This window comes from Callithrix jacchus, chromosome 14 (assembly GCF_049354715.1).
Source record: "Callithrix jacchus isolate 240 chromosome 14, calJac240_pri, whole genome shotgun sequence".
Lineage (NCBI taxonomy): Eukaryota > Metazoa > Chordata > Mammalia > Primates > Cebidae > Callithrix > Callithrix jacchus.
In genome coordinates, this window is record NC_133515.1 from 22,080,015 (window position 1) to 22,101,238 (window position 21,224).

Genomic DNA, 21,224 nt, shown 5'->3' on the forward strand with positions numbered 1-21,224 from the left:
AGAAGCCAAAAAGAAAAAGAGAAAACCAATAAAACCAAAAGCTAATTTTTGAAAAGACTGAAAAATTGATAAGTGTAGTCAATCTGTCCAAGCAAAATAGAAAGAAAATATAAATTATCATGATCAGAAATGAGAGAGAAGACATCATTACGGAACCTACAGACATTAAAAGGAAAATTTTTAAAAATTACAAAAAAATTTTGCCCATAAAGTAGACAATGTATATGAAACAATTCTCTGAAAGTCATAGACACCCAAAGCTCCTTCAAGAAGAAACACATAACCCCCCCTCAAAAAAAAAAGATACAATTAAGTTACCTTATTATATGTTTGATTTGTAGTAAGATGGTACTTTCTAGGGTAATGTTCAAAGCACTTGTTAGGTACTGATTGAACTCCTTGAAGAACATTTCATTTCCTTCTTCATACTTCCCATAGTTCTTTGAGTACTCTTTTTGAATGCAGTGATTGGTCAAATGGCAGGTTTTGTCTTGGAAATTATCAACATGATATGGTTCTGAAGCAGTCCGAAGCACACCCTCTCTATAGAGGTAGATATTATACTGATGATCCACCAAGACCCAGCTTCTGCAATTCATCAAAAACACTGCTTTACTCAGGTCATCCAAAGTTTCTGCATATTATATACATCAATCCCCACATCTTGACTTCTTTCAAGGGTGGGTGAGGAGTGGAAGGCAACTAGGGAAGGAGGAAGTTTCTAAAACTGTAAGATGCACACTATGATTTAGCTAAGATAGTTATCGCTACAATAAGACAAAACATTTTACCATAAATAACAAGGAGACTGATCAAAAGACAAAGCATTTTGAAGAGATCCAGATGTTTTTTTTTTTTGAGACAGAGTTTCACTCTTATTGTCCAGGCTGGAGTGCAATAATGCAATCTTGGCTCACTGCAACCTCCGCCTCCTGGGTTCAAGCAATTCTCCTGCCTCAGCCTCCTGAGTAGCTGGGCTTGCAGGTGCATGCCACTGCATTCGGCTGATTTTTATATTTTTTTGTAGAGACAGGGTTTTGCCAAGTTAGCCAGACTGGTCTTGAACTCCTGACATCAGGTGATCCACCTGCCTTGGCCTCCCAAAGTGCTAGAATTACAGGTGTGAGCCACCACACCTCACCCTAGATGGGCTGGTTTTTAAGGTTGACCTATGAAACCTCCATTTGTCATGTCTGCTTTTGTAGTAATCTTAAGAGTGTTCCTCCTGAAGATGATTTGACATAGGGCTGATGTTCAAGAAGTGACAAATCATCATGAAGCAATCAAGGAGACTGAGTCCTTGGCAAGGAGCTGACAGCAAGGCCAAGGGTAAGCTGGAGAGGGAGGGCTGTTTAGCTTCAGAATGCAGCACACAACCTCTTTCTCCACGCCAAACCCTTTGCTCAGAAATTTAAAATCCCCTGAGGTATGGTCATAAAACCCATAAAGAGTGGGACACAAATAATGAAGTGAGGAGAAATTATTTGGCAAAGTTGCACAACCTGTTGTGCCTGAATTATGTGCTCCATGGACATCTCTCAGCTTATTCCATAAGCATACATTTATACTCATTTGTTTGGATCCACAAGTCATTTTCATAGAAGAGAATTTTTGCGGGGGGAGGCGGGGAGAGCAGAGTCTTTCTCTGTGGCCCAGGCTGGAGTTCAGTGGCGCAATCTCAGTTCACTGCAACCTTCCCTCCCAGGTTCAAGTGATTCTCCTTCCTCAGCCTCCTGAGTAGCTGGAATTATAGGCGTCTGCTGCCATGGCCAGCTGATTTTTTGTATTTTTACTAGAGATGGGGTTTTGCCATGTTGGCCAGGCTGATCTCGAACTCCTGACCTCAGGTAATCCACCAGCCTGGGCCTCCCAAAGTGCTGGGATTACAGGCATGAGCCACTGCACCTGGCCAGAGGAGAGTATTTTTTAAAGAAGAAAATCCATAATCTTAGTAACATTTTCTATAGAAAAAGTATTGAAAAAAAATAGAAAATTAGGTACAGAAGCTCAGTTCCATTCAGCTGTGCTCAATTTTGGTAACATATTAGACATGGTCAAACACTTCCCCATATTCCATGTCCCCCTCCCCGCCATATACCATGGCAGTTTTTTCAGATGAATGAAAACAAAGCTACGGACATGAATGCATTACCGAATGTCAAACTTGCGATGACCTGGCTCAAGCAGCAGAGGGTGCTCAAGATACTTCTGGATTACGTGCACTTGGCCCTGGTTGTCTATAAAATCAAGAAGCTCTGAAGCCTCTGAGGAGATGAGAATGCCTTCACCTAACAGGGAAAAAGCAAAACAGAAACCAACCAATTCAAATCAAGAGCTTTCTATAATGGCAGAAAGGAAATATGAACAGCAAAAACCCCACAGGAAGCTTTCATTGTCCTGCTCAGCTTCTTTTTCCCTCCCTTCCTTACTCAAGTCTCTCACATGCTCCCTTCTCCCTTCAAGAGCACCCAGGATTATCCTTCCAACTCTTTTTCCATATGGGACTGTCAATGCTGTCTTGGCTGGCTACAACCATGAAACCTCAGCACTCAAAATAAATACCATTGTATTATTGGTCACTGGCTACCACAATAAAGACTACTACCATAAATCCTCTTCCTTAACTATATCTTGTAGAAATAGCAGGAAGGTTAAGGCATAAAGATCAATGTTCAAGTATGTTCCTTGCAGCATTGTAACAGAAGAAACTGGATACGTTGGAATTGTCCATTAACATTAAATAATCAATATATCCCTTTTAATAGCTTGAAGTATACTTCATATACCATAAAATTCATCCTTTGAAAGTGCACAATTCAATGGTTTTTAGTATATTCAAGAGTTTTACAACCATTACTACAGCTTTTTAAAAAAATAAATAGTTCATACCTTTTTGATGCATATGCACATGGCATAAATTCACCACAATTCGTTCAATCAATAACTCATTGAAGAATATCTGGGTGTTTCGAGTTTGGGGCTATTATAAATAAAGCTGCTATGAATAATCGTGTACAGGTTTTTGTGTGGATTTAAGTTTTCATCTCTCTGGGACAAATGCCCAAGAGTGTAAAATTGCTGGGTTGCATGGTAGTTACACATTTCATTTTATAAAACAATGCCAAACTTTTTCCAGAGTGGCTGTATCATTTTACACTTCCATTAGCAATATATTAGTGATCCGGTTTCTCCTTGCTAGCATTAGCTATTGTTACCATTTCTTATTTTAACCATTTTAATAAGTGCAGTGATGGCTTGTTGTGTTTTCAATTTGCATTTGTGTAATGGTTAATGATATGGAAAATCTTTTCATTTGTTTATCTTATTCTGTATAGCCTCTTTGTCAAAATACATGTTCATGTCTTCTGCCTTTTTTGAGATGGGATCTTGCTCTATTGTCCCAGATGGAGTGCAGTAGCATGATCTTGGCTCACTGCAGCCTCAACCTCCCAGGCTCAACTGATCCTCCGGCCTTAGCCTCCTGAGAAGCTGGGACTACAGGTATACGCCACCATGACTAATTTCTATATTTTTTTGTAGAGATGAGGTCTTACTGTTTGTTTTTTTTCTAATTGGATTGTGTGTCTGTTGTTGTTTACTGTTAAGTTTTTGGTTTTTTTTTTTTTGAGACAGAGTCTCACTGTCGCCAGGTGCCAGGCTGGAGTGCAGTGGCACAATCTCGGCTCACTACAACTTCTGCCTCCCAGGTTCAAGCAATTCTCCTGCCTCAGCCTCCTGAGTACCTGGGACTACAGGCGCACGCCACCATGCCCAGCTAATTTTTGTATTCTGAGTAGAGACAGGGTTTCACCATGTTGGCCAGGATGGTCTTGTTCTCTTGACCTCATGATCCGCCCACCTTGGCCTCCCAAAGTGCTGGGATTACAGGCTTGAGCCACCATGCCCGGCCCTACTGCTAAGTTTTTAAGCTGTTTCTATATTCTAGATCTAAGTCCCTCATCATATATATGACTTAAAAATCCTTTCTCCCAGTTTGTAGCTCATCTTTTTATCCTCTAATGAGGTGTTTCAAAGAACAAATGTTTTATTTTGATGAGGTTCAATTTATCAATTTTTACTTTTATGAATTATACTTTTGGAGTCAAGTTCAAGAACTCTTTGCTAAGCCCTATCTCCTTTTTTCTGAAAAATTATTAAGTCCACGATCAATTTTTAGTCAGTTTTGTATAAGGTATGAGGCTTATGTTAATGTTTGTTTTTCTGCCTGTTGATATCCACCTTATCTAGTAACATCTGTTGAAAAGCTTATCCTTTCTCTATTGAATGGCTGTTGCACCTTTTTCAAAAATCAGATGGGCGTATATGTTTCGGTCTTAGTTCCCTGTTCTCTTCTATTGATTTATATATTGTAAGGTTTATTGCTGAGTTTAAAATGAGGAAACTGAGGCCAGTATAAGAAAATGAAAATCCAATTTATTCAGCTCCTGGGCGAGGTTCCATGGTCCGGGGGAAAGGGGCCAGGGAAGTCACGCCAACTTCGTGGGGCGTGGGGTTTTTATGGCTAGAAGGAACGAGCAACAGCTGGGTACTCTGATTAACTCCAGGGGAGCGGGATTAAGACGTGGCAGGCCGCTATTGGTTGGCGGGTTGTTGGGTGGGTTTTCTGGTGGGAGAGCCGGCCAGGAGCCTTACATCAGCTGGAGCCTTCCAGGGGAGCCATGCGCGGCAGAGCTAGGTGCCAAGTGCAGAGCCTGCTGCCGGGTGCAGAGGTGGGTGTGTCCAACCTCCTGGTGAGGCAACCGGCCTTATATATATACACACATATATATATATTTTTTTCTTTTCTTTTTTTTTTAGACAGAGGCTTGCGCTGTTGCACAGTGACATGGTCTTGGCTCACTGCAATTCTGCCCCCTGGGTTCTCATGCCTCAGCCTCCTGAGTAGCTGAGAGTACAGGAATGTGCCACCACACCTGGCTAATTTTTTGTATTTTTAGTAGAGATTGTTTCACCATGTTGGCCAGGCTTGTCTCAAACTCCTGACCTCAGGTGATCTGCCTGCCTTGGCCTCCTAAAGTGCTGGGATTACAGCAGTGAGCCACCGCATCTGGCCCCACTGATTTATGTTTCTATTTTTCCATCAATACTACAGTATATTGAGTACTATAGCTCTAAAATATGTCTTAATATCAAGTAGCATGTTTACTTATACTTTATTCTTTTTCAAGATGTTTAAGCAATTCTAGGGCTTATGCCTTTCCACGTGAATTTTTATTTTATTTTACTTTTAATTAATTAATTTATTTATTTATTTATTGAGATAGAGTCTTGCTCTTGTTGCAGAGGCTGGACCCAAGAGATTCTCCTGCCTCAGCTTCCCGAATAACTGGGATTACAGACACCAGCCACCATGCCTGGCTAATTTTTGTATTTTTAGTAGAGATGGGTTTCACCATGTTGGCCAGGGTGGTCTCAACCTGACCTCTGGTGATCCACCCGCCTAGCCTCCCAAAGTGCTGGGATTACAGGCATGAGCCACTGTGACTGGCCTCCATGTGAATTTTAGAAGCAGTTCCATGTCTACACAAAAATCTTGTTGAGATTTTGATGAGAATTACATAAACCTATAGACCAGTTTGGGGTAAACTGACATCTTTACTATCCTGCCATCCATGAACGCAGTATGTCTGTCCATTTCTTTAGGTTCTCTTTGACTTCCTTCATAATCATTTTGCAATTATCAGCATATAGCACCTGTACATGTCTTGTTAAGTTTATACACAGCATCATCATATTTTCTCTGGGGTTACTGTAAGCAGTATTGTGGTTTTGGTTTTGGTTTTCGTTGAGATAAGAGTTTTTGCTCTGTTGCCCAGGCTGGAGTACAATGGTGCAATCTCAGCTCACTGCAAGCTCTGCCTCCTGGGTTCAAGTGATTCTCCTGCCTCAGCCTTTTGAGTAATTGGGATTACAGGCTCTCGCCACCAAGCAGCTAATGTGTATTTTTTATAGAGACAGGGTTTCACCAAGTTGGCCAGACTGGTCTCAAACTTCTGACCCCAAGTGATTCACCCACCTCGGCCTCTCAAAGTGTTGGGACTATAGGCATGAGCCACTGCATCCAGGTAAGTAGTATTGTGTTTTTAACTTTGGTTACACATGTTCATTGCTGGTATATTAAGTTTTGTGTGTTGCTCTCATATCCTGTAACATTGCTGAACTCACTCTTTAGTGAGTTGTCACCATTTCTTATTTTAACCATTTTAATAAAAGTGTAGTGCCAGCTCACTGTGGTTTTAAGATGCTAGAACCTTCTGATCTATGCTTTAGATTTATAGCTGATTTCTACCTGGGTCTCATGCTTTCAGTGTAAATGAATTTAATTCAGTTCATTAATTCAACAATCTATCTTTCCCAAAAGTTAACCCCCTTCTCAACTACCCTGTTCCCGTCACGTGTTCTACCATCTGATCAGCTTCTTGAACAAGAAACTGCAAATCAACCTGGAAAAGCTCCCTTCCTATCGTTTCCTACACACAACTATTTTATCTCCCTCAGGAATCATACTTAGATTTTTTGATACACCAGTATGCAAAATAATAAAATCAATTAAAATTTTATGTATCATTTTATACCTATAAAATGAGAAAACAAAAATGATGACACTATTAGTGAAAGTTTGTCATGAACTGCTCCCTGTTAGCTCACAGGCCTTTGAAAAAGCAATAGGATAACACAAAGCAAAAGCCATAAAGCCTTCATGTCATTTGAGCAGTCATCTCATTTTTCACACTTACTCAAAAGCAATATTTAAGAAGAAAGAAGAGCTGAGGCTGGGTGGGATGGCTCATGCCTGTAATCCCAGCACTTTGGGATGCAGAGGTGGGAAGATCACTTGAGCTCAGGAGTTCAAGACCAGCCTGGGTAACATAGTAAGACCTCATCTCTACTAAAAATCAAAAAATTAACAGGATGTGGTGGTGCATGGCTGTAGTCTCAGCTACTCAAGAGGCTGACGTAGGAGGATCGCTTGAGCAGGGGAACTCAAGGCTGTAGTGAACTGAGATCATGCCACTGCACTCCAGCCTGGGCAACAAAGCAAGACGTTAAAAAAAAAAAAAATACATACACACACACACAAACACACACACACATAATAAAAATTAAAATTGAAAAAGAAACAAGCATGATCTATAGCAAAAACATTTACTACTGCTATCTGTAATAGCAGTGGGACAATGGGGTTGTTTCTAAACAATAATTTGCTATTACAGATGTAGTGTGTTCCTGTGCTCCAGGTGAGAGGTAAAGGTGGCTCAGTTTAGAGATGATGGGTAGTGGACATGCTGAACAGTGGCTTCATAATGGATAGAGCTTGAAGGTTGAGCCAACTATACAAAGCATGTAATAGGTACCAAATAAACACTTGTGTAACAAGAATAAAAGACATTCATTCATCCTATTGATTTCATTTTATAGTTCCCAAACATAATACCTACAAAATAAGAAAATAAAAACTTATCTCCTCAACTCCTAAAGCAAAAAGTCTTTGTTTGGCATTTTATTCTCTTGACTTCCTCCTGCTGCTTGGTGTCCCTCTGAGTCTGATCCTGGTGAGGGTCCAGGGATCACCCAGGTGTCCTCAGAATGGCCATTCTGACTCCAATCCCAAACCCACAGGATTCTATAGTACCATGATATGTATTTCCTTCTCCAATTCTGCCATTTTCCATTGGAACCACACTGGGGGCAGTACTTGAGAAAAGGTCACAAGAAGGGAGAAAAAAGTAGGTGAGGTACCTGGCTTGTGGCAAGAGTCCAACTTTCTCCCTTTCAGGGATACCAGGTGAGGCCTCCTGTCTTATGGTTGGTGGAAAAGAAGGTGATGTCCCTTTGACTTGGAATAGAAAGGAGTATCAATGGCCAGATGCCTTCCAAAGCAATACAAGAAGTGAGTTCAAAAGGGAATGGTTTTATAAACAGCATAGGAAGGCAGTCATAGACCGAGACTGTTTATGTGTTCATTACACATAAATTGAGTTAATGAACTGCCTCTATTTTCAGCCTGAGTTAGTATTATAAACCTCACCCCTTCTACACATTTGTTCAGCATATATTTGTTGAGTGCCTATGAGGAACGTACAAGGATGAATAAGACGGAAAGTCTGTGTTTGTGTGAAGCCTACAGTATAATGTTGAGAGATGGACAGGTAAGTAGTATAGTGCCAGGAAGATGTTAATGCCAGGAGGTAAATAAAGCAGGGAAAAGGGAAAGAAAACAATGGAAACAGAGGCTATTCTAGATTAGAAAAGCCTTCCCTGAGGAGCCAACATCTGAGCTGAGAGAAACAGAAAACAATCCATGTAAGCACATTCTAGGTACAGAGACAAATTTGGAGTATTTGAGAGATACTAGGCAGTCTTTGTGTCTACGGTGCAGACAGCAAAGCTGAGGATAGAAGATGAGATCAGAGACATGGGAAAATATCAAATGGTGCAGACTACCTTTAGGAATCTGGAGTTCATTCTAATTGCATTAGGAAGCCAGCTGGTAAGTCTCAACTAGGAAGTAACATGATTTGATTTATGTTTTTAAAACACTGTCTGGAAGGAGAACTGATTGAGAGCAGGCTCTGCAGTTACACACACTAAACAGAATGGGGGCTTTGATTTAGACAGGGAGCAGTGGAAATAGCAAGAAATAATCTATTCAGAATGTACTTTGAAGGTAGAGCTAGCAATAATTGCTAATGCATTAGTAGTAGATAGCAGAGAGTAGATCAGTCAAGGATGAATCCTAGGTTTTAAGTTTCAGAGACTGAGTGAATAGTGGGATCACATACTAAGTGGAAAGCGTGAAGGAGGAGCAGGCTGGCGTGGGCAAAGTTGGGAAGGAAATAAAAAGTTCTGTATCATATGTATTGAGTTGCAATTGCCTTTTAGAGATGGTGAGGGTGTCAGTGCATCTAGAGCTTAAAGGAAAAGACCTATACTGGAGATACATACATGTTTAGAAGGCATCAGTACATAGGTGGGTGTTTATGTAACTAGACGTGGTCTATATCTTCGATGATTCAGATTAGAATAGGGTCATTCATCTAAATACATCACAATAGGAACTTACCAGGAGAAGGGGACAGCAGTGTCAACTCACCTTTGGCACCAGCTGATGACTTTGCAATCCAAACGTTGCCCTCCCCATCCTCTTTCTTTCTGTTATAAGAAGTGAGGAAGAATTCTCTTTCATCCGTCCTTGAGTTATTGATCGGTGGCTGAATTCCATTCTGTGCTGGAGCAACTGGGGTCTTGAGATTGGTTGGATAAATCACATAGGACTCAGGGAACCATGTGCAGGACTCAGCCAGTTCTGGGCTTGTCTTGATTAGCCTGGCAGATGACATAAGAAGGTCAGCCTCCCTTCTAAGTGCACTTCGTCACTCTCTTCAGAAAGCCCACTGCTTTCCCCCAGAGATTTTCAGGGAGGCAAAGCATGACCCAATCTCCTAACACCTCTGTTTGCTCTCTGTCTCTCTGGACAAACCCCAAATGCATTATTGGGCAGCACACAGCTGTTAGATGCAACTTTAAAGGCATACCCAGTTAATTCAAAAGGCTTAATGTCTAACACTTTCGTTCTTCTTAAAATGCATCTCCAAGGAAACTTAACTGGACATAATTCTGAGCCAATACCTTTTCAACAAATAGGTTGTTGAGCCAGACCCATACTAAAAAATGAAATGGGGAAGAGAGGAAAATTTAAGTAGCAAAAAGAGTATCCTGGCCCAACTCCCTATGGGAGAGAAGCTTATGTAGGAACCTGAATTATCTAAAGACTTTTTAAAGCCCTTCTTTTCTTGCTTTTAGCATAGGCTGGCTTTGGTGACAGAATAAAAAAGGTATCTTTCTAATGGGACACAGAACACCAGCGGTCATAGTGAAATATACTTCCTGCTCCCCAAATACCATAACACCACAGAAGATAAAGTCAGACAAGGCACTTAGCACACAGGGGCTTCCCACAGCATCTACTCTGCAATCACACCCCTGAAGCTAGAGGCACTGGCATCACATTTCACAAATTAGGCACTGGGTCACAGAGAAGTAAATTTCCTAAGATCAAAGAGGTAGAGAGGACCAGCCAAGATGCAAGCCCCAAAATCCCAAGTCTTTTTTTTTTTTTTAAACAGCTCAAGCTACTCCAAAACCCCCAGTCTTAAATGGAAACCTGCTCTTACTTCCCAGGAATCAGAGCGAGGGAGGAATCTGCCCACAGACATGCGCTGGCCTTCCATGAGCTGTGCTCCCTCTTCTGTTTAGAACAGAACTGTTAATGCCACTTCTGTATTAAGATTCACCCACAAAACCCAGTCTGTGAACAAATGGTGGAAATAATGACATTTTAGATTGAGATTAAAAATAAAGGTATTTTAAAGTGTAAGTGAAAGAACTGAAAAGCTACTTGAACTTGAAGGAACAAAATAAATTCTTAACTCACTGCAAGTTCAACTCCGTATCTGTATTGTCCCAACCAGTGGCCACTAGCCAGCCCCATGTAGCTACTGATCATTTGAAATGTGGTCAGTGTGACTCAGGAACTGAATTTAAAGTTTAACTTTTTTTTTTGAGATGGAGTCTCACTGTGTCACCCAGGCTGGAGTGCAGTGGCATAATATCAGCTCACTGCAACCTCCGCCTCCTGTGTTCAAGTGATTCTCCCACCTTAGCCTTCCAAGTATCTGGATTACAGGTGCCCACCACCACGCCCAGCTAATTTTTGTATTTTTAGTAGAGATAGGTTTCACCATGTTGACCAAGTTGGTCTCGAACTCCTGATCTCAGGTGATCCACTGACCTTGGCCTCCCAAAGTGTTGGGATTACAGGTGTGAGCGCTATGCCTGGCCTAAAGTTTAATTTGCCTTTAATTTCAAAATGGATGCATTATAAAATATTTTTCCATGAAGCACAGCTTTATTGATGTGGTAGGGTAACACTTTACTTGGTTGCTGTATTGCAGCATGCACGTCAGGGCCATGTGTCCTTTCTAGTATCACACACAAACACATCGCTATTCTATTATAGAAGGACAATAGATTGATTCAGTTCAAGTGATTTCTTTCTGTGAACTGATGAAACATTATGATATGTTTACTATGCGGAAAGCATGGGTTCCAGTGTCAGCTATGTATACCACAATCGGTAACCAAGGTGAAACAGAATTTTTTTCTAGAAAAATATATTTGGACATTTTAAATTTAAAACAAAGACATACTACTGATGTGGAATTGAGCAGGAACACAGAAGCTAGAACTACGAGAAGGACAGTAACAGATTTACAAAAAAAAGCCTGGGTGCAGTGGCTCACGCCTGTAATCCCAGCACTTTGGGAGGCCAAGGTGGGTGGATCATTAAATCAGAAGTTCAAGACCAGCCTGGCCAAGATGGTGAAACCCTGTCTCTACTAAAAATACACACACACACACACACACAAAATTATCTGGGCATGGTTGTGGGCACCTGCAATCCCAGCTACTCAGGAGGCTAAGGCAGAGAAATGTTTGAACCCAGGAGGTAGAGGTTGCAGTGAGCCAAGACTGTGCTACTGTAGTCCAGCCTGGGTGACAGAGCGAGACTCCATCCGAAAGGAAGTATGCCACAGATTCACAAGTGGTGACTGCAATAGGCTATGGTCAAAGTAAACTGAAAATTGTGTAAAGGAGATATTTTTAGCAAATATATAATAAACTTGATAAGTATTTTCCTCTCAATACTAAAAAAAAATTAATAAAACTAGTGGCTGAAATCACAATATCCAACACATTTTTAAGCAAATGTTTAACAGGGTCTGAATTTAATAACTCTGGGTGACTACAAAATGGCTTGGATACTTACAGAAAAAGAAAACTATTTTAGATGTAAATGTGGTTCTAAAAAACTATTTTAAGGAGAAGATTTAAAAATATAATTTACAAAAATGAACAATCTTCAGTTGAGTCACAATTGCCCACAGACTATAAAACTTTTCTAACAATATCAACTACTGACTCAAAATTTGAAAAATATTAAGTATTTTTCTTTAGCTTTAGGTGAACTGTGTGACATAAGAAATACCGTCCAATTAATACTTTGGGTGTTTTGCCTCAAAAAATTTCCAAATATATGAAAAAATGCCAGCAAATTGCAGCTTAAAAAACCCAAACTCATAGTATAATTTTTTTAAATCTTTTACATCTGTCAAAGAATTTTACCTACATCCAAAAAATTACTTTCTATCATGACAGATAAGACTTCAGTTAGGTTTATTAAAATATGGATTTACTAAGATTTTGATAAGACTAATGTTTCCTTTACTACTTCATTTTATTGTATGCTACATACTGGAAACTTTTGCTTCATTGCATTATGTGATACATATCGAAAACATTTGTGTTGGGTTTTCTTCTTGTTTGTTTTTCTGAGGCAGGGTCTAACTCTGTTGCCCAGGCTGGAGTGCAGTGGTGCAATCTCAGCTCCCTGCAAACTCTGCTTCCTGGGATCAAGCGATTCTCATGCCTCAGCCTCCCAAGTAGATGGGACTACAGGTGTGCACCACCATGCCCAGCTAATTTATTTTTTGTATTTATGGTAGAGATCGGATTTTGCCATGTTGGCCAGGCTGGTCTCAAAGTCCTGGCCTCAAATGATTCACCCGCCTCGGCCTCCCGAAGTGCTGGGATTACAGACATGAGCCCCAGCACCCAGCCTTGTGTTAGGTTTTCTGAAGCAGACTCTAAGTGTCACGGATACAGTTGTTGAAATGGTTCTGTATATACACGGTGATTCCCCAGTTGTGGAAACAGAAGACAATGAATTTAATGATACTGTGTTCTCTGCCAATGTTCACTCATTGAGAGAGGGACAGGTTTTTTTTTTTTTTAAATAAATATTTACTTTTCAACTCCAATTTAGATTTTCTTGAAAATAAAAGGAATGTTTGTCAAATCACTATTTTCACTCAATAATTCATTATTCCAATAATTGTGATTATCATTGAATAATCAAGATCATACCACTGCACTCCAGCCTGGGAGACAGCAAGACTCTGTCACAAAAAAAAAGAACGTTAGGTCACACCTGTAATCCTAGCACTTTGGGAGGCTGAGGTGAGTGGATCACCTTAGGTCAGGAGTTCGAGACCAGCCTGACCAACGTGGAGAAGCCCTGTCTCTACTAAAAATACAAAATTAGCCAGGCATGCTGGTTCATGCCTGTAATCCTAGCTACTCAGGAGGCTGAAGCAGGACAATCACTTGAACCCGGGAGGTGGAGGTTGCAGTGAGCCAAGATCGCACCACTGCACTCCAGCCTAGGCAACAAGAGTAAAACTCTGCCTCAAAAAAAAAAAAAAAATACTGCCATTTGCATCTTCTCATCTGTCTTCATACTGCATATGAACAAGCTAAATTTAAAGCTCCAAGGAAGGGAAAAGAAGACCTTATTTGTGATTTAGCCAGACAGGTATGAGAATTTATGTTCCAACTTCATAATACAAGTTGATAACAATGATTTCACATAGTTTTATAACATGACTCAGTATGCAAAAAATGTTAATTGTAATAACATTATGAAAATTGGCTGTAAAAACTAACAGAAATCTGAAGAATGCTTTGTTGATATTGATACATTTAGAGTTACTTTTCAATATATTCAATACATCTTTAAATTTGATATTTACAATATTGAACTGACAGAGGGGTTGGTGAATTTACTTAATTTGGACATTATTTTGAAAATGATAAGCTTTTGCTTCATAATCAAATCAATTCTTCCAGAAAAAAATGAACTAGTTTTGAAAATGTGTGTGTAATATTAAAGGAAATAGACCTTTTGGCATTCAAAGTTATTGAAAAACTTTTATGTACAACTTGGGTACATAAGTCTACATCTTCAACCTTATTTTTTTACATAAGCTAAATTCAGATCAAAGATTACCAATAAAAATTTACTGTTTGAATTAAGATGTGCTACAAATGTAAAATTCACATCACATTTTGAAGACTGAATAAAAAAAGAATGTAAAATATAATAGCTTTTTGTATTAATTACATGTCAAAATAACATCTTGGATTTTTTCAGTTAAATATAATAAATTAATTTAATTACGGCTGTTTCTTTTTTCTTTCTCCCAGGCTGGAGTGCAGTGGTATAATCTTGGCTCACTGCAACCTCCACCTCCCAGGTTCAACCGATTCTACTGCCTCAGCCTCCCAACTAGCTGGGATTACAGGCACCCACCACCATACCTGGCTAATTTTTGTATTTTTAGTAGAGATGGGGTTTCACTATGTTGGTCAGGCTGGTCTTGAACTCCTGACCCCAGGTGATCCACCCACCTCTCCCAAAGTGCTGAGATTACACTCATGAGCCACCATGTCTGGCTTGCAGCTGTTTCTTTGCACTTATTTTAATGTGGCTGCTACGCAGTTTAAAATTACTTGTGTGGCTAGCATCTTATTCTGTTGGACAGTGCTGGTCTGTAGATTGGTTTGGATGCCCTCATTTCCTGTACAGAACCAAGACTAGGCTCTGCAGGAAGTCCTTTGCTTTTGTCCAATCTCCTCATGGGCCCATTTGGGAAGTAATTAGAAATGGAATTTACATCTATAAAACAGTAATGCTCAGGAGAAGAAAAGCAAGCCTCTGATCTGTACCAGGAGAATAAAAGCCCCTCAGGGTTCTAAGACTACAGCCTTGAGGCCTTAATGAATTTCTGAAACTCCCTGAAGTGACAGGAGGAAGGACTGGGCTGGACAGGGTCCTGCACTGAACACCAACCACCAAGGCTCTGGGAAGCCCCCCAAGGGTGCACAGTCACAATGGCCAGGGGTCCCATTTGTGCAGATTAAAACTGTCCTGGCTTAACAGGAGCTACTATGGCCATGGGCAACCTGGCTGTCCTCTCTGCCATTTTGTCCTATAAAATGAAGGAGACTATATTTTAACTCTCTGGAGTCCTTTCAAGCCATATAGAATGGGAGAGAGACAAATGGATAAAGGGAACCATCATATCCTGGAATTACTACAAGCCCCTCACAGGACACCTGAGACAAAGATGGAAGCTGATGAGGATGATGCAACCTCCGGCCTGCATAGGTCATGTCAGTGTTATAAGGTGCTATAACGGATTATACTGCATGCCTCCGACAGGCAATGAGCAGGTATTGTCACCATCATCCATCCCCATTTTACAGATGAAACACTGGGATTCTGAGTGGTGCTCTCCAAGATCACAGATATTTATCATACTTGGTCATGACTCCAGCCGTGTACTCATTCTGCTTCACTAGAACTGCAAAACATGCAAATATGGAGACCATTTTTTTTTAAATAGCATCCTCTGCTTCCCACTTATAAAAGCAAACTTTTACCTTTGTCTTTAGGGAAAAAAATCACAGCAGAAAAGGTTTAATAAATATTTAGTAAGAATTTCTAAGTGATTAGCTCAGAGGAGTTACTAGAAAAAAAAAATTGAAAACAAATGAAAAAAAAAGAATTTCTAAGTGAATAATCTGAATAAACAAGCATGTTCCATTCTATTCCCGATTCTAGTGAAACAGTTATTTGCATTCTAAATATATAAATATGTCACAAGATTACTTCAGGAAGCCTCACTCTCCTTCAGGAATGGGATGAATCATGAAAACCCATCACAGAGAGGAGTGGATACATCAGTTACCAAGGCCAATGAGTGAACAAAGCAGAAATGTTCTGGTGCGCACCCAATCTAGTAAATATCTAGCGTCCAGAAAAAAATGTTAGTGGGAAAAGAGCATTTTGCATTGAGTCATATCTCCCAGTACCTGGCTACACATACATGTTCAACAGTCATCATGGAAAGAATACTGGAGACCTATGACAGCCCTGATTTTAGCAGCCTGACCCAGTGTTTCCCTACTGAAATAATAATAGCAATGACAACTATACTGATAGCAATAATACTCAGGTGTGCTTTCACTTACGACAGTGTGAACGAGACAGGCACTATTCAAAGCTCTTAGCTAAATTAGCTCAATTAATCCTGGTAACAACCTAAGGTAGTTACTATTTCCCCAATTTACAGACAAGATAATTAAGGCAGTGTCAAATACTCATTATGTACCAGGCCACTGTGCTGTATGAACTTTACATGCATCACCTTATTTAATTCTCATAACAGCCTTATGAGAGAGGCACTGAGGCTTAGAGGGAGGAGGGGATCTGCCCAAGCTAGTGAGAGGAAGAGCTGGGATGAAAACCTACACTTTTGACCTTAGACCTTAATCGTTGTATAACATAGTCACCTTCCACTTTGTGATGATACCTGGCCATAATGCAACTGTTCAGAGATGGGCAGTGGAGTGAATGCTCTTATACCCTGGCCAGATATTCTTTCTGAGGGACCCCTTGCTAATATGAGAGATGGATGCTAAGGGCTACATATGCCCTTCTCCAGGGACCAGCCCATGCCCAGAAATGCCTGTGAAACTAGGCCCTTCATCTCTTCCCACAGCTGATGGCTGACTGATACTGGGGCACAGAGGCCTGGTCCCCTTGCTCAAAATGTGACAACTCTGACATGCCATTTGCTTCAGTGCTCCTTGGAGTCAGGAGAGGCAAGACTTTGGCTGAAACCACCTCTTTACTTGGTTCTGCCCCTGCCCTGCTGTGCCTTTGCTTCCTTTTTTCTTTTTTTTTGAGACAGAGTTTCACTCTTATTGCCCAGGCTGGAGTGCAATGGCACAATCTCAGCACACCGCAACCTCCGCCTCCTGGGCTCAAGCAATTCTCCTGTCTTAGCATCCTGAGTAGCTGGGATTATAGGCATCCGCCCCCACACCCAGTTCATTTTATATTTTTTACTAGAGATGGTGTTTCTCCATGTTGACCAGGCTGGTCTTGAGCTCCTGACCTCTGGTGATCTGCCTGCCTCGGCCTCCCAAAGTGCTAGGATTACAGGTGTGAGCCACCATGCCCAGCCACTTCCTGACGGGTGTCTCTTAAGAACCCTATCCCAGGAAATCACTTACACAGGAAACCCTGAGTCAGGCTCTGCTTCTAGGAGGCTCACCTCAGAGACACACACACGCTTTATCAAGCAACATATTTTGGACTGCAACCCAAGTGGCTTAGAGGAAGCTTCTCAACAGATAATTGTTGGCTTTTAAAATAAAAACATGTTTGCCTTTTAAATAACCCCACATTTTTGCCTAAGTTTTTTATTTAGGTAAAACCTGGAAAACGGCGGTCTTAAAGAACACTTACTTCACTAAAGAAGCTTTGCGACACAGTTTGTCAGCACCCCTGTAGTAATTCACCAACTGTACCAGCCCGGGCTCATGACCTAGGAAGGAAAGAGGAGGGTCAGAAGGGACACAGGACAACTGGGAAATGACAATGTCAGCACCAGCAAGAGAGGACAGCTGTGTCACGCCCAGCTTTTCTTTCTCTCATCTCAGGATTGGCTGTTAGAAAATGGAACAGTTTTGTTTCTCTGTCCCCAAGGACCCTCTTTCTCTTGGTATCCTGCTGGCAACCTTCAGTCTCCCCACAGTGGATATCATAATATCAGCATCTTAAGTCTGCCAAAACTGCTGCTACCTTTGTTTTTTCTTGTTAGGGTGGAGGGTATTGAGGGTAATTTTCATTTCACCTCTCCCTGACTGCACACCGCATTCCCCTCCTGGCTTAACACATATAGACTTGTCATCCTGTACGGTAAGGCTACTTTAATAGAGTCATGCTTTCCACATCTGTAACCTGGCTTTCTACACCAAGGAAGGAAGGAGAACTAGAATGATGCTGCTCTCAAGCAAGTCTATCTCTGCAAGCTTCTAGGAGGTGAATGAAGGCAGTGGAGAGGCCATATCTATGAAATCAGAAGCCATGAGAGCTTTCTTCTGTGCCTCATTCCGTGGGAAAACTCATTTTCAACATCTCTTATCACATGTGGCCTTTTTAAATAAAATTAGAGCAGAAAGGGTACGAAGAAAAACAAATTTTTATTTAAAATGAAAAGTGTTTTCAGCCAGGTACAGTGGCTCATGCCTGTAATTTCAGCACTCTGGGAGGCTGAGGAGGGTGGATCACCTGAGGTCAGGAGTTCAAGACCAGCCAGGCCAACATGGGAAAACCCCATCTTCACTAAAAACATAAGAATTAGCTAGGCATGGTGGCACACGCATGCAATGCTAGCTACTTGGGAGGCTGAGGCACAAGATTGCTTGAACCTGGAAGGCAGAGGTTGCAGTGAGCCGAGATCGCACCACTGCACTCCAGTCTGGGCAACAGAATGAGACTTCATCTCAAAAAATAATAATAAAAAAGCATTTTGTTTCAAATTTTAATGAAATGCATTGCATTTGCAGTAACAGAAACAAAGTAAGCCCAAACAAAGGACTTTTCAGTTGAAAATGCCAAAAGTAAGAATAATTTATCTGAGAATGGCATATAGTCAAATCAAAAGTTTCAGGTAGGCATTAGCTGGCTCTCACTGGTCCCCTTGGACAGACAGGCCTGATTCCCCCCTGAACTGCCTACCTTCTTATCCACAGGGCACCAGCCTTCCTAAGCCTTTACCTAGCTCAATAAATCTTCTCCTTGGCTTTCACAAAGTGCACTTTAAGCAAATGGTAAATATCCCTTAACAGTGATGACATAAAACCAACTTCGTTGTAGCATGCTGTTTTCTTTCCCATAAAAACGAAATGTATGCCGGGCATGGTGACTCACATCTGTAATGCCAGCACTTTGGGAAGCTGAGGTGGGCAGATCACCTGAGGTCAGGAGTTTGAGACCAGCCTGACCAACATGGTGAAATCCTACCTCTACTAAAAATACAAAAATTAGCTGGGTATAGTGGTGTGTGCCTGTAATCCCAGCTTCTTGGGAGGCTGAGGCAGGAGAATTGCTTGAACCCAGGAGGTGGAGGTTGCAGTGAGCCAAGATAGCGCCACTGCACTCCAGTCCAGGCGTCAGAGAGTGAGTCTGTCTTAAAAACAAAAGCAAAACAAATGTTTACTAATCTTCTGCTGAATTTGCAGTACCTGTTTAGGATTCAAATTCTGTAGGCTTCTGCTTCTCATTCCTAGGCTTAAGCACCTGGGTAATAATGCCAGTCACTCCTCTCTCCGCCTGGGCGGAGCCATGTTTGTTTTCAATATTAGGATTCCACCTAAGCTTTCACAGCCAGGCACTGCCAAGAATACAGAAGGAAGTCAGGAAGTCTGGAAGGGAAGTGGACAATGCAAGGAAGAAATAATTGTTCTGAACTATAAGCAATTCTTCCCCTCCTTTCAGGTCATGTATTCTCTTTGCTAAGGTCTTCCTGAGACCGGTTAACAAAAGGGACTCTCCAGGCACAGTCTCCATATTCTGAGATTTCTGGGTGTTCAAATGGCCCCTTCCATGGAGTCACCATTCTACATCATAAACTTGTATACAAATGAAAAGTTGTCCCAGGTACTATTCAAAATAAAAAAATCAGTAACTTTACACTGCAGCTCTTCATTGCTCCAACGATTAGAGTTTTACACAACCCCCTTTTCAAAGGCTTTATCTTTGGAAGCTCACCAATGACCAGTCAATTCCAAAGGGCCTATATTCAGTTTTTACCCATTCGAACGCTGACCACACCTATTTCTAAAAACTGTTTCCTCTTCTGGACATAGAACACTGCCCTCTCTGGGTTGCCCTCCAAGGCAGAAGTGACTCTTCCTCCGTATCAATTCTCTCCTTGTCTTTGGAATACAACTGGCCCCAACCTCTGGTGAATTCTGGCAGGGAACATGGCTCCCTAGAGAATCTGCACTTCCCAGATGACTGTGCAGTGAGGGGAGGCCATGAGACTGTGCTCAGGTAAATGGGATGTGAGTTGAACCGACCTGGGCAACTTCTGGATGACATCATTTACAAAGGAGCATCTAGTCCAACTCCTATCCCCTGCACCTTCCTACCCGCAGACAAGTGGGTATGGTGGTGCCCAGCCAGCTTCACCCTGTGGATGAAGGTAATTCCCTCGGGGACAGCAGGGAAGAGAGGGAGGGTGAACCCAGTCTCCTGTAAGACCTTAATCCAATGTAGAACTTCGAAACATGTTATTTGGTGAAACTAAGGAAAGGTTTAAAATTAGACATCTTTTCCCTGGGCTAGGGTCTCTTCTGCAGCTCCTGCTTTTGATATCCAGAGGTCTTTTCCAAATCCCCTGACCGTTCCTCTGCGTCTTTGGGTGGCAGAAGCCTTAGGGGTTTCAACACCTACAGCTCTCCCTCCTGCGCCCACGCCAAGCAGACAGAAATCCTCAGTGCAGAAAAGCTGCAAGATGATTCCAGCCGACGCCAGCCTCTGGCTTTTCGGAGCCGCGCCCCGCCCAGGCGGACCTGCCCGATTTGGGGGCGTCAGATCTGGGAAGCCGCGATACGCGCGCCTCAGGTTCCAGCCCCGGCGGCCGACGTCTCCCGGGCTGCAGGGACCGGTCATTGTCAGGAGGCAGCTGTAGCCCTGAGTGGCCGTACCACGACTCCGACTCTAAATCCAAGTTAGGAGGCAAGAAAGCATTAAAAAGGACAGGTTTCGATCTTTCTGGATCTGTTTTGATATGCCCGAGAAGCGACAGAAGGGAAGATTTGTGACCTTTAAAAACAAAAGCACTGGTTCTAACGGGCCGCGGGAGGCGCGCAGGGCCGCTCCGGGGAGGGCAGGCGGGAAATGGGGAAGGGCTCACCCAGTCTCCCGAAGGGCAGCCGGTTCCTCTCTCCCAACATCAAGTTGAACCTGGGGTTGTCTCGCCGCAACCTCTTCCAGTAGCCAGTGGCGAGGAGCAGCCGGGAGACCTCGGCGTAGACGCTGCTGTTCTCGTCGCGCACCACGAAGGTGTACATGGCGAAGGGCCGCGCGCCCGGGCCTCCGGGCAGCCGCCGTAGGGACCGGCCGGCCTAGGCGGCAGTGCCCGTGCGCCCGCCGCGGTCCGGCTCCCGCTGCCCGCACCGGCAGCCGCGCCTCTCCAGTGCCGGCGGCGCCGCGCCCGGGCGCCCGCGCGTCTGCCGGAGTGGAGAGCGCCGCCCGCCCACCCCTGCGCGGCCCCGCCTCCGGCCCGTGATTCCACGCGGCCCGGCTCCGCCGCGCTCTGCAGGGGTCCGTGGGCCGCGGCGCGTCTTCTCCGCACCGCCCCCTCAGGCGGCGGCGGCAGTGGAGCAGGGTTGGGGGCTCGCTGCGTGGGCGCGGGTTTACCGCCGCGCGCTGACTGTGCGGT

General features: G+C 42.6%; 1 protein-coding gene and 2 long non-coding RNA genes across 4 annotated transcripts in view; 1 reads left to right on the forward strand and 2 right to left on the reverse strand.

Annotated features, from left to right (window-relative positions):
- The window catches only part of LOC103787838 (uncharacterized), a 28,639-nt gene extending 22,061 nt beyond the window's left edge, over window positions 1-6,578 (forward strand). The window contains exons 2-4 of the long non-coding RNA XR_013526385.1: window positions 3,405-3,501; window positions 5,974-6,086; window positions 6,383-6,578. This is a non-coding gene — a long non-coding RNA (uncharacterized LOC103787838). The remainder of the gene's footprint in view (window positions 1-3,404; window positions 3,502-5,973; window positions 6,087-6,382) is intronic.
- TTL (tubulin tyrosine ligase) overlaps window positions 1-21,014 on the reverse strand; it is a 35,444-nt gene extending 14,430 nt beyond the window's left edge. For both annotated transcript variants that reach the window (XM_008980280.4, XM_002757502.5), the window contains exons 1-5: window positions 20,697-21,014; window positions 17,240-17,318; window positions 9,116-9,348; window positions 2,153-2,288; window positions 319-588 (exon numbers count right to left, since the gene is read on the reverse strand). In XM_008980280.4, the coding sequence (XP_008978528.1) occupies window positions 319-588; window positions 2,153-2,288; window positions 9,116-9,348; window positions 17,240-17,318; window positions 20,697-20,853 (875 nt within the window). In that variant the 5' untranslated portion in view covers window positions 20,854-21,014. The remainder of the gene's footprint in view (window positions 1-318; window positions 589-2,152; window positions 2,289-9,115; window positions 9,349-17,239; window positions 17,319-20,696) is intronic.
- LOC128929581 (uncharacterized) lies at window positions 7,152-7,859 on the reverse strand. Its single transcript, XR_008476224.2, has 2 exons — window positions 7,762-7,859; window positions 7,152-7,352 (listed from the first exon to the last, which is right to left on the reverse strand). It is a non-coding gene; the product is annotated as an uncharacterized LOC128929581 (long non-coding RNA).
- Window positions 21,015-21,224: the final 210 nt, after the last annotated feature.